Source organism: Pseudonaja textilis, chromosome 3 (assembly GCF_049901715.1).
Source record: "Pseudonaja textilis isolate UNSWEBS1 chromosome 3, rPseTex1.2, whole genome shotgun sequence".
Taxonomy (NCBI): Eukaryota; Metazoa; Chordata; class Lepidosauria; order Squamata; family Elapidae; genus Pseudonaja; species Pseudonaja textilis.
In genome coordinates, this window is record NC_141992.1 from 68,780,360 (window position 1) to 68,793,052 (window position 12,693).

Sequence of the window (12,693 nt, forward strand, 5' to 3'; positions counted from 1 at the left end):
AGTTAAACTTAGTTCATCCTTAGGCTCCAAATATAATGCATAATGCATTGTTTTTTTTCAGGTATCTCAACACACGCTTAACAGCTTGCCAGTGCCTTTCAGTAGACTCAGCATTACACTTGGCTAATTGGTTAACACTATATGCTATATCTGGCCTTGACCAGTTACTAAGATTAGATAAGCTACCAATTAAAGATTGATAAATGTCTTTATCAAAAACAGAACTTTGCACATCACTGTGGCTAAACTCCTGATTCATTGGTGTTTTAGTCGGTTTACAAGGTTCCATTTTAAAATTCTTAAGTAACTGGTTAATTTTATCTGCCTGTGAGATTTTGTAGCCTCCCCTAGTTTTATCTATTTTTGAACCAAGATACTGTTTAATCTCTCCTAAATGTTTTATTTTAAATTTCTTCTCTAACAGTATAATCTCAGTAGCTTCTTGCTCAGTGCTAGCTATGTCATCAGTAAACAATAGCAACAATGAAATTATACCATCACTTTCTTTTTTGAATAAACATGGATCAGCCATGCCAGCTACAAACCTATCTTAGTTAATTCCTTCATGCAGCTCTTGAAAAGTTCTTTTCATGACTAACCGGTTTGAGCTTCTTCAGTGACAAACTGAAACTTCGTCTTTGCGAGGCTTCAATCCGTGCTCGCCGCTGGAGAGCCCCGAGCTGGCTGGTTTGGGGGCTAAGCCACCTTGTAGAGGTGGTGAAGTGGGGGTAGACTGCCTGCAGGGTTGAGGAGAGCCACATCTCTCCTCCCCAGCTGGCCATTACTCCCTTTCCCAAAGGCGGTTGCAGTGGTGGTCAGAAATGGCCACCACAAAGAACTCGACCAGAAAAGAATGTGCAGGAGGAAGATAAGAGGAGAAAGTTTTGGTTGACTGGGTCAAACAGCAAAAGTAACAAATAAGGTACCCTGGAATTGAAACTATTAAAAAACAATAACATTGTTCCCTAAGAAGATTTTTAAGCTGCGAAGGAGAGAGAAAAGGGAAAAGATTTGGGTTTTTTTTTCTCCTTTTCCTATACTGACAGCTAAGAGACTTCAGCAAGAAATTGGAAAAAAATCCACTTTGACATTAATAGGCATTTAATGCTGAAAATAAAAAGTCAAAGGGATAATAAAGATTTCTGGATAATTAAAAGCTTTTGAAAACAGGAAAGGAGAGAAAAAGAATAAAAGGGCAGGATCTGGAAGGAAAGAGACTGCCTGGAATTAAAAAAAAAACTTACAGCAAAATCTCAACAAGACTTCCAAAAGATACATTCTAACTGAAATATCGCAACAAAAACTCCAGGAAGAGAAAGTCGAAAAAGAAATAAGAAGATATAACTCAGGACTATCTGGATTACTTGATGATTTCTGGATTCTTAGTTATTGTTTTGAATGACTAAAATCAATTGGGTGGTTGTTTAAAACTGTTTAAAATGGTTCCACTTTAAGAAGAACTGAAAATGGAACTTAAAAAGTATAAAGAAGATGCACAAGAAGGGAGAGGTTCTTTTGGCTTCGTATTTCAGTTTTAGAAATGGAGATTTGGAATTATGAGAAACAACAAGAAATGCCTGCAGAACAAGAAGATTGCGACAAAGAAGAAGCCATCTTTAATGAACAAGTAATCTTACATGGGGGAAAAAATGGAAAGGGGGGAAAGAAAATGGAAAGTTTAAGATTGGGGAAAACAACTCCAAAAAAAAGATAGAGTGAAAAATAAGTCCAAAATCAGAAAGCAACAGAAGAGGGAAATGCGGAAGGGAGAATTAGAAGTAGAGAGACAAGGGGGTAAAAAGGGAAGGGAGAAGATGAGAGGAAAGAAAGAAAGGAAAAGAAGTCATAAAGGACAGAAACAAAATATAGAGAAACAGGGCCTATTTAGAGATAATGGGTGAAAATTTAATGGAAAAAGGGATTCTGCAAAGGTAAATAAGATAGTATGGTTATATTAGAAACAGAAATAATTTTAGAAAATATGAAACAATGTATGATTAAAATGTCTGATAAAATAGCTATCGTAATTCAGTGGAATGCTTGTCAATAAATAAATGTAATAAAAGGTATATTTAATGATTTACAAAACATGTGAAGAGAAATAAGGGAAAAATTAATTATGGAGATTATATGTGTTTTTAAGGAAGTATGATATTTAATTGAAACGAAGTGTTAAGGATGTTAAGATTTTAATGATTATTAATGATAGAATTGAACTGGAATGAAATGAGGGTTTATAATTACATATATTTACAAGCTTTTTTTAAAAAGAATATAGTGTGTATTATAAGAATGTACCAAGCAGAATTCAATTGGAAGTTATGTATTATGCATTATATTGAAGGTCATAACCTTAAGGTATATATTGAAGTTTAAATAAGAGTTGAATGGATGTAATTAAAAGATATATAGGTGTCATACTCCAATTAGTAACTACAGGAGAAAATTTGTTTAATGAGAAAAGATAATATGAAATTGAAACAGAACAGACAAAAGTATAAATATAATGATTTGAATTGAGATGAGATAATCAAAATAAAATTGAGAAAATTAAAAGAGGGGAAAAACTATATAGAAAATGTAAAATAGTATAAGATACGGAATAGAATACAAAAAGGAGCATGAAATTGAGTTTTGTGTCTGTATAAAGAAGTTCAACCCGGGACCATGCTATTTTCAAAAAAGATGTTTTACTTGTATTTTGTATGTGTGAAAACCCAAATAAAACAGTGTTAAAAAAAAAAGTTCTTTTCATAAAGTTCAAGTGAACTAAAATATATCCACCTTTCAGAAGACATGTTCTAAACAGTTTACATGTAAGATGTATGTGTGCACCTACACTGTCAAAAACATAAATCGTCTTCAAATTCTCCCAACATCTAGCAGCAGACTCTTCTCCATGAATATGGACTAGCTGCTGGTCACTCAGTGTTAGTCCAATTATAGAAAGAGCTCATTCGTTGTTCTGTTTAAAGTCAGCTAACTTTTTGGCATTGTCTTCATCATTTGGATTCCAAGCATTTACATCCGGTGGATCTTGAACAGCCCATAACCCTTCTCTACGCAGAAGTAGACTGCACTTCATAGTTTGCTCCATCCAACTGGGTTATCAGTGATAGATTTGTTGACGGGTCCTGTGCCATCTTTACCAGGACAGTAACCCACAATTAAACAGTAAACAGCTGTCTGTATATAGTACTGTGTATTCACACTAACTCTCAGTTATCTGAGCCTGGTATGGTCTGGGCCTATAGCCAGTGGTAAGGTATTCCCCATTAGGAGAATGAGTGCACTCAGGGAAACGTAGTGAGAGTGATGTTGAATAACACACGACCAGCATACAGATACACTGAATAGTAAAATATAGGTTTTACTTCCAGTAAACGGGTAAACAAAGTCCAATAAACAGTCCAAATCATACACGGTTAAAGCAGTTAGAATTCAATACAATCAGTCCAGGGATAATTCAAGAACAAAGTCCAGTATCATAAACAAAGTTCAGTAAACGGAGTTTGCTAACAGTTGCAAGACTAACAGCAATCCAAGCAGAATGATGATCAGGCAAAATGGCAAAACAGGAAATGCAAGGAGAAAGAAACTAGGTTTCTGGCTCCGCTTTATGGCCATTGGAGGAACCTCAGCCAATCACACTTACAGCATTCTCTTAAAGATACAGTATTAAATTACTATCCTGGTTTATATATTTCCAACCCAACTGTTAGGTGACTATCATTCCTAACACAAGCCATGCCCACCCCAGCTCTGCAGGGGCAACACAATCCCGATACGTCACGATATGGCCTGCGATGTGATTGGGTTTGACACCCCCTGATCTAGAGGACAAATAGAATGACCCAATACTAATTCATTTAATGGGTAAAGTGTGAGACGGTACAGAATTAACTGATTATCAGTTCTGCTTATCTCAGTATTAGTAATAAAATGCTAGATAGCTGCATGTAACATTTGGCACTTACCATATCCTATAATCCCAATTACACCAAAGATGAAAATCCAGAAGAGAACTCCTGCTATGAATCTCAGAAGCACAAGAAAGAGCAAGCTGACTACCATCGCAATAAACAGCCCTCTGGGAATTAAAAACAAAAACAAAAAATACAACAGTTAAAAAGTAAGCAAGCAGTCTTCTACAGTGTTGTATACTGGCTTAAAGTATGGCGTTTCAATTGTTTTCCCTAACTTCATTGAGACCTGAAGCAAATAGCAACTAGAAATAAAGAATGAATTCATATAAAAGAACTGAATAAAGAAAGCGCAAAAGAATGAATAAGGGAAAAGAAGAGAAGTTATATTCCCACTTTGCATGCACCATGACTGTTTACATGCTGAAGGCATGACTTTTGATGACTAAGAACTTACATTAAAATCCAGTACCAAGAGCTTGCGTAGTCTTCAAAAATTTTCATCCCAACTGATCTTGCATCAAGAACATTATTGATGCCACTTTAAAAGAGGGGGGGAAAAAAAAACAAGTTTTAGACTATGTCCCTCTTATGTAAATTAACTAACCAAAGAGCTTACTGTAAGTAATTTGTACACCATATCATTACAAAAATTAAGTCACAACTTTGTTCATAGTATTTGGTTAATTGGCAAAATGAAATACTCAGGGTAATAAACATATATTGCACTGAGGTTTGTGCCCAAAGCAATAATAAGCTATAGGAAAATATAAATCTTATGGAAAAGGCAAGAATTTAGGTTCTAATTCTATACATATTCAATAGACATACTTCTCTATATTACAGTATAGATTATGCTATTAAACTATTAACATTTCTAAACAATTATTAAAACTACAGTAACACTGTGGGATATCTAAACAACATTGCTATTACTAGTCATAGTATAAGCACAGTTCTAGGGAAGCATCTGTAGGGTTTTGGTACTGGTTAACTATAGATGGCTGTGTCATCAGAAAATCAACTATGGCTTATGCTTGTTTAATTAACCATTCTAAAGGTTGTACAAAAGGGAAAGTTTGCAGCTTTTGGAATTTATTTTTAAGGTTGTCTTTCTTATGTTTGAGTCTTTATGGTGATTCAGATGTCAACAAGGACCAAGGAAATGCAGGTTCAAGACCAGTCTTAGCCATATATAGTAGAGTCTTTGGCCCAATCACTTTTTCTCAGTTCAACCTCTGCTACAATGATGCTCATGATGGGGAGAAAACTGCAGGTGAAAACTCCTGGGTCAAATGAATGAAATATTGCTTTTATTAAGCAGTCTTTAATATCCTGTTTGAACAGAAAGAAACAATAAAAATAAAACAATAATCATAATGACAAGTTATGATGTCATTATTTGTCTGAATCTGTCCAACATACTTGGATAAGGAGTGAATGTTTCAGACAAAAAAAAAAAGTCCAGCTGCCATGATTCAACTTCCAGATATGGATAACAAAATAATTTGGATATAAAGTTGCTCATAGAACAAATGAAATCAAAATCATGAAATTCCTCTCCTATACAGAGGTTTGTCTGTGAGATTAGTACTATTAAAAAAAATCCAAGGCAGTGCATTTATATGACAACTAGTCAAGCAAAGTTGTATAGGTAAACACAAAAACACACACTATCCATACTTTGCTGCTTCCCTGAGATCTGTTACATTCCGTGATTTTCCTCTTCCATCTTTGAAAGTAGTTTGGTTGGCCACAGTCAAAACCCCATTTTTAGTAGAGAAATCAGGAAAGCACCTCTTAAGAACTGTGGAAACAAAAAGTTATCTGTAGTGTCATGTGTCTTTTTATTATGATTCACATTTGATACTGAGATGAAACAATGCAGGTCAAATTGCACTAAATTTCATATTAGATTTAATGTGACTAGATATAATTAGAAGAAACTGTGTATGTTTAAATCAGTATATGTTATTTAGTATAGTGTGTAACTTATAAACAATATCTGTTTCTTTTAGTCATCATCTTCTTTTAATGACTCCATAATCCCTTGCGGAGTAACTACGTTTTTTCCATCACAGCAATTATTGTAGTTTTGGCTTCTTTGCAACTGATGGGCAAGCCACAGCATGGCTGGATTCACATATATCTACGTATGTTTTTAAAATAGGGCTTCCTGGCTGGGTTTGCACATCATGATACAAACGATGGTATATGAACACATTAAAAGAAAACCAACAATCCACATTGCTAAAAAGTGTCTTGTGAATGCAAAAGGAAACAGATGCTGACCAAATTAGAGTGAAAAGAAAAGGGGAAAAACAGTTCACAAAGTAAATGAATTTAGCATCATTTTATAGCCCAAAAGAGACTAGCATATTAGGTATGTACAGTATAGCATAGCATAGCATAGCATAGCATAGCATAGCATAGCATAGCATAGCAGAGTACAGTACAGTACAGTACACTATACTGTATGCTAAGATAAAGCAAGATATGAGAAAATAATATGGAAATTAATTGCACACAGTATCAGATGGCTCTATGTTATTCAAGGATACAATTAGCTGGTATTTGGGGCACATAAGTGGTCTTATTATAGCGTAGCTTGAGGAAAGAAAGATTTAAAATGGGAAACACTGGGATTTCAAATTTGTCTCATTAACTGTACTAGGGAAGATTTTAAAGTGCTACAAATATACATATCACTTGAGTTTAGTTAGGCTTCCTTCCTTCAAATCATACTTGGTTTATTGGGATTCGATGTATGAATCATGTGTGAACCATGATTTCCAGCTTATAGTTGGATAATACATATCAACAAATCATGATTAAAACTAACAATGCTTTACCTAAGGTGTAAATCTAGTATTTTTCTAATTTATCCCTTATATTATGTCCTTAAACTTTAGCTCAGAATATCTCAAATCTCAAAACAGAATCAATTGTACTATTTGGTCCTGCCAATGTTAACTGTTACACAATATAACACAGATACTTACAAGGCCGGCTTGGAATAATCATAGAAGGACAATCTTCATCCCGCATAACTTGAGTTACAGACTGAAAGTCAAAATAAAAGCATAACCAGAAATGCTGAAAAACGTTATCTATTTTTTAATGCCAAAAATCAAAAAGTTATTACAAATTATTGGCTAGAATTTCAGTGAGAACTATGAAGTTCATGTCCGACTGGTATCCTATTAATGGAAGGCCAGGAAGATTCCTGTCATGACTTTGAAGAGAAAATATTTGAGCAAGTAGCTTTGACCTAATTTCAGAATTAAATTACCTTTTAATAGAATAAGTGTAATGAATTTAGGACTGAAATCCAGGCTTTGTAAAAGCTTTTCAATATGAGATAATTGGAGAATAATCTAATTTTTTTAAAACTAAAATTGCTTCAAACCAGTGACCTGGCTGCAAATCAAGTAGTTAATTCCAATGGCTTATATATTTTGTTTTATCCTATCACTGAAATCACTGAAATAAAGTACTTCCTAAACTTAATTGTCAGATGAGGATTCAAAAGGATTCAAAAAGCCAAGATAGCAGTTGAGACTACGTGATCAAAGCATCCTATTTTTGTACTTGCACCAACAATAGGCCTACTATATTTTCAAAGACAGCTGTTGTTTTACAGTGGTTAAAGTACAATGGAGGAGATCAATGTTCAAAACCATTTTCAACTATGCGTTGGATTGACTATCACTATCTATCAGTCCATTGTATCTCACATGGTTGCTTTTACAGGGATATTATGAAGCAAGTGGCCCACATAAGGTACCATGAACTCCTAGAGGTCATTCAGGATATATATTCAATAAATATAAATAGAATAAATTACTTTTAAAGTGGTTAGATGATTGCATTCAGTGTTGTACTCTAGCCTCTTTGAGGAGACATTCATCTAATTTTAATTTTGGAGGTTGACTTCTTTGAACTAGAAACTTCATAGTCATAGCTTTGCTGTAAGTCATCATGGAGACAGTGGTAATATAGATATAAGATATAAATTTGCCATTGATGTTTTTATTCTAGACTGTTAAAAAGCATCAAAACTCACCTTGCGTGGCTTAGTAAATCCAGGCTTGCAAAACTGTTTGTAGTACTCCCAATAACTTCTGTAGGAAGACTGCATTTCTATATAGGTTGCAAATCTGTCTGGGCACTTTGAAACACAAAGCTTTTAAGACAAAACCAAAACCCTGATTAAAGTAGCATTGGAGGATGAGACAGTTATTATTACCAGAAGACCTATTCAAAAATCGGTCATTTCTTAAAGTGCTTCTTTTTTTAATGGTTTATTTGCTTAGCAAAGCACTATACACAATATATACAGTATATACAGTATATATATGTGTTTTCTTAAGTTTTCGCAGGTACTTACATGTATGGTATTCAGCTTTGTTCGGGTATTTTCCCACATCATTATAGTTGTGCTTTTAAAGTTGTAGCAACTTTTCGGCAGAATCTCATCTGCCATCATCAGGCTTCTGTATTGTGTTCATTCACACAGACGAACACAATACAGAAGCCTGATGATGGCAGATGAGATTTTGCCGAAACGTTGCTACAACTTTAAAAGCACAACTACAATGACGTGGGAAAATACCCAAAGAAAGCTGAATACCATACATATAAGTACCTGCGAAAACTGTATACTGTATATATATTGTGTACATATACTGTATATATACTGTATGTATACTGTGTGTGTGTGTGTGTGTGTGTGTGTATGTTTTCTTAAGTTTTCACGGGTACTTACATGTATAGCCGAACAAAGCTGAATGCCATACATATATACATACATATATATATGTATATATACAGTATATATACAGTATATGTACACAATATATATACAGTATACACAATTTGTTCTTTTTCTTCTCTGTTTTGTAATGTCTAACAAGGGAAATGAGAAGCAGAAATATTTTTCTTTCAATGTCTACAGAATTTCTCCTAGTAGTCCTTCTTGTTCTAAATATCTCATAAATAATTTTTAAAATTAACTTTTAAATGATACTCCCCCAAAAGAAGACATATTTGTATCTTGTGCAGTAATTAATCAAAGTGAAACTGTGAATCAGGCATATATAACCTTTTGGCAGGCGAGGGATCTAGTTTCCCCCTCATTATTTATTATATTGTCAAGAGTCACAGAGAACATGTCATTATTGAAGTGGTATTTTATCACTTTTCTTATTGTAATGTAATCCTACTGGAGGTATAACACAATTACTTTCTTTATTTTCTTGACAAACATCTCCATGAAATCTTACTTCTGAAATCTAGCCACAAAATATTGGTGATTTGACTAATCAATGAAAGTATTCAGATAATATTCAGATAGTTAACAGCTTTTGTCATCAATTTTTAAAAATAATTATTTCTTTTTTCTTGGTAAAATATTTATTTAAAATGGGAAATTATCCTGAATGGATTATTTACTACATACATAAGGATTCTACCAACATAGTACAAATACAATGAGTTCTCTTTTTACTCAAATAGAATTGTGAACATAAATATTAATCAAATCAAAATTTTGTAATTTCTTATTTTAGAAAAAAAAAATGATTATCTACATAAAATTCTAGAGCTAAGTTAATGTCAGAATCTCTACTCATAGGATAAGAAAAAATAGAAGGCTTTGCTGCCCAAAAGCTGTTGATCCAGTGAATTTCATATATATATATATATATCCAACCTACTCCAAGACCCCACTTACAAACCTCTAAATACTGACTCCACCACTTACCTAGAAAAAAACCACCAAATCCAAAATAAAAGCATCTCCCATCAGTGAAGAGATCCAGCAGAGAATCATCCCCAGAGAAAAATCATCCAGATGCCTTAAGCTCTACCGCCTCCCCAAGATACACAAAGAACGAATATCACTCAGACCCATAGTCAGCTCCATAGGCTCACCTCTACAGAATCTTGTCAAATTTCTCACCAAACAACTCACCAAGCCCTACACAGAATCCATCACCTCACACATACAAAACTTCCACTTCATAGAAACAATAAAGAAACAAACCTACAACCCAGTGACCTATCTATGTATGTGTGTGTGTGTGTGGGTGTGTGTGTAGGTCTAGGTGTGTTCGGGTCTTTTCCCATGTAAGATTAAGTGTATCTTGGCAACGTTTCGGCGAGGTCCCACTCGCCATCCTCAGGCTGGTGCTTTCGGCTTTGTGCCAGTGCAAGCAGTGTGTGATTGGAGCTGAAACGTCACCAAGATACATTTAATCTTACACGGGAAAAGACCCAAACACACCTAGACCTACATACCTGTACCCGTGAAAATCTACGATTGTGCAAGGTTGTTTCACTATCATTGTTTTGCTAAATCCCCTTAAGTCTATATCAAGAAAATATAATGAGTGAATTGTAAATGGTGATAATATGAAGTAACATAAATTATCATTACCAAAACATTATTTTTAGAGAAACCCAATCCGATTTCTGTCTGTTAAAATTCCTGAAGTTAATGACATCTGGGAAACAATGCTGTTTGGTTCTAGCCATTTAAATGAATGATATTGCTTATACATAGTAATGATTAGCTGTGATTATCTATTACTTGATGTGTGTGTGTATGTGTGTGTGAGAAAGAGAGAGAGAGAGAGAGAGAGAGAGAGAGAGAGAGAGAAGTAAAGAATAATCACAACTATTCAGCCCTCAATATACTGTACTCAATGTACTCAATATATGTTTTTCTTTCAATGTACTCAATATATGTTTTTCTTTCTTAAATGATATTTTCTAAATAAGAGTTTCCTTTCCATCTTATCAGTATATCTCTTCTGAGAATACAGAATTTACATCTAACATTAGCAATTTCTTTATGTATATCCAATACTTAACACTTTTTATTTTCAAAATAGCTATATCAAGATATAACGTGTGTATTCTTAACTATGTATTACATACCTGTGTTGTAGGGCACTGTAGGTTTATTAGCACTATAGGACTGGCACATTTCAGAATGTTAAAATAAAATAAAATTGTTTTGTTCCTACAAGATAGATAAAATGATTATTTTCACTCCATGTATATGTATAGCAATAATTAATAATTAACGAAATACATAAATATATTATACACATATTAAAAATTCACTCGCAAACTACTGCCTGTAGGGATTTCTATTATAGCACACATGAAGATTAATTTTGGGAAAATTGTTCTTTCCTTGTGCAATAGGATAGATAACAGCAATTCATGCTAATTTAATCATACTTTTCACATTAATGTTTTATCACATATCCAATTTTTCACTGTGCAGTAAATTTATCTTGTACAGTTACTAAGTTTAAACACACACAACATGGTATCATGAAAGTGGTATTTTTTATAGTAATCACAAGGTGGCACTAAAAATCAATAAAAAAATGTGTTTGTATGTAGAAATCTATAGACCATGTAAAATCCAAAGAATATCATTTCATAAGTATAGATCATTCTTATAACTAAAGACTACAATGAATTATATAGATATAAAACATACAGCTCGCTAACAGTTAAGCAGAGGGCAAAAAAGTTAACCCATTTATTTTTTAAGGTAAGTTCCCATTAAAAGTACCCCTGAATTTCAGAAAAAGGAGATATATAATATCAACAAATTAAATAGTAAAGAATACTGTGTGTTTCATCAAGCTTCTCCAATGATCTAAAACATTTATAAATAATATTTTAGTGTACAAAAATGGTTAAAAAGGCAGATTAAAACTAGGACCGGGGATATCCAAGTTTAAGTGCAACATCAGTCGTAGAAATTCACTTGATAACTGGGCCAGCCATTCTCTGTCAGAATAACAGAATAATGGAGTTGGAAGGGAGCTTAGAGGTCTTCTAGTTCAATACCCCATCCCACCACCTCCCTCTCAAGCAAGAAACCCTGTATCATTTCAGACAAATGGTTGTCCAGTCTCTTCTTAAAAACCTCCAGTGTTGGAGAACCAACAATTTCTGGAGGCAAGCTGTTCTGCTGATTAATTGTTCCAATTGTCATTTCTCCTTAGTTCTAGGTTGGTTCTCTCTTTGATTAGTATCCATCCATTATTTCTTGTTCTTCCTTCTGGTGCTTTGGAAAATCAAAAACATCATCAAAAAAGCACAACAAAGAATGTTCTTTCTGCACCAACTCAGAAAGCTCAAACTGCCCAAGAAGCTGCTGATACAGTTCTACAGATGAATTATTGAGTCTGTCATCTGCACCTCTATAACTGTCTGGTTTGGTTTTGCAATCCAACAGGAAAGACATAGACTTCAGAGGATAATTAGGACTGCAGAAAAAACAATGACTACCCACCTGCCTTCAATTGAGGACCTGTATACTGCACAAGTCAAAAAGAGGGCTGTGAAAATATTTACAGACCCCTCACATCCCGGACATAAACTGTTTCAGCTCCTTCCCTCAAAACGACGCTATAGAGCACTGCACACCAGAACAAGTAGACACAAGAACAGTTTTTTCCCGAAAGCCATCACTCTGCTAAACAAATAATTCCCTCAACACTCTTCAACTATTTACAAAGTGTACACTACTATTACTGTTAATCTTCTCATCACCCCTTATCACCCATCCCCTCCCACTTGTGATTGTAGGACTGTAATTTTGTTGCTTGTATCCTTACGATTTATATTGACTGTTTCCTAGTATGATTTGATTGTTGATTGTACCTTATGACTATCATTAAGTGTTGTACATTATAATTCTTGATTCTTAATGAATGTACATTTTCTTTATGTATACTGA

The 12,693-nt window shown here is 34.0% G+C and overlaps 1 protein-coding gene across 3 annotated transcripts in view; it reads right to left on the reverse strand.

Annotated features, from left to right (window-relative positions):
- Nucleotides 1–12,693, reverse strand: part of SLC44A5 (solute carrier family 44 member 5) — a 168,754-nt gene that overhangs the window by 25,499 nt on the left and 130,562 nt on the right. For all 3 annotated transcript variants that reach the window (XM_087930041.1, XM_026700187.2, XM_087930040.1), the window contains exons 5-10: nucleotides 10,866–10,950; nucleotides 7,990–8,109; nucleotides 6,926–6,986; nucleotides 5,607–5,730; nucleotides 4,381–4,464; nucleotides 3,978–4,090 (exon numbers count right to left, since the gene is read on the reverse strand). In XM_087930041.1, coding sequence (XP_087786167.1) covers nucleotides 3,978–4,090; nucleotides 4,381–4,464; nucleotides 5,607–5,730; nucleotides 6,926–6,986; nucleotides 7,990–8,109; nucleotides 10,866–10,950 — 587 coding nt within the window. The remainder of the gene's footprint in view (nucleotides 1–3,977; nucleotides 4,091–4,380; nucleotides 4,465–5,606; nucleotides 5,731–6,925; nucleotides 6,987–7,989; nucleotides 8,110–10,865; nucleotides 10,951–12,693) is intronic.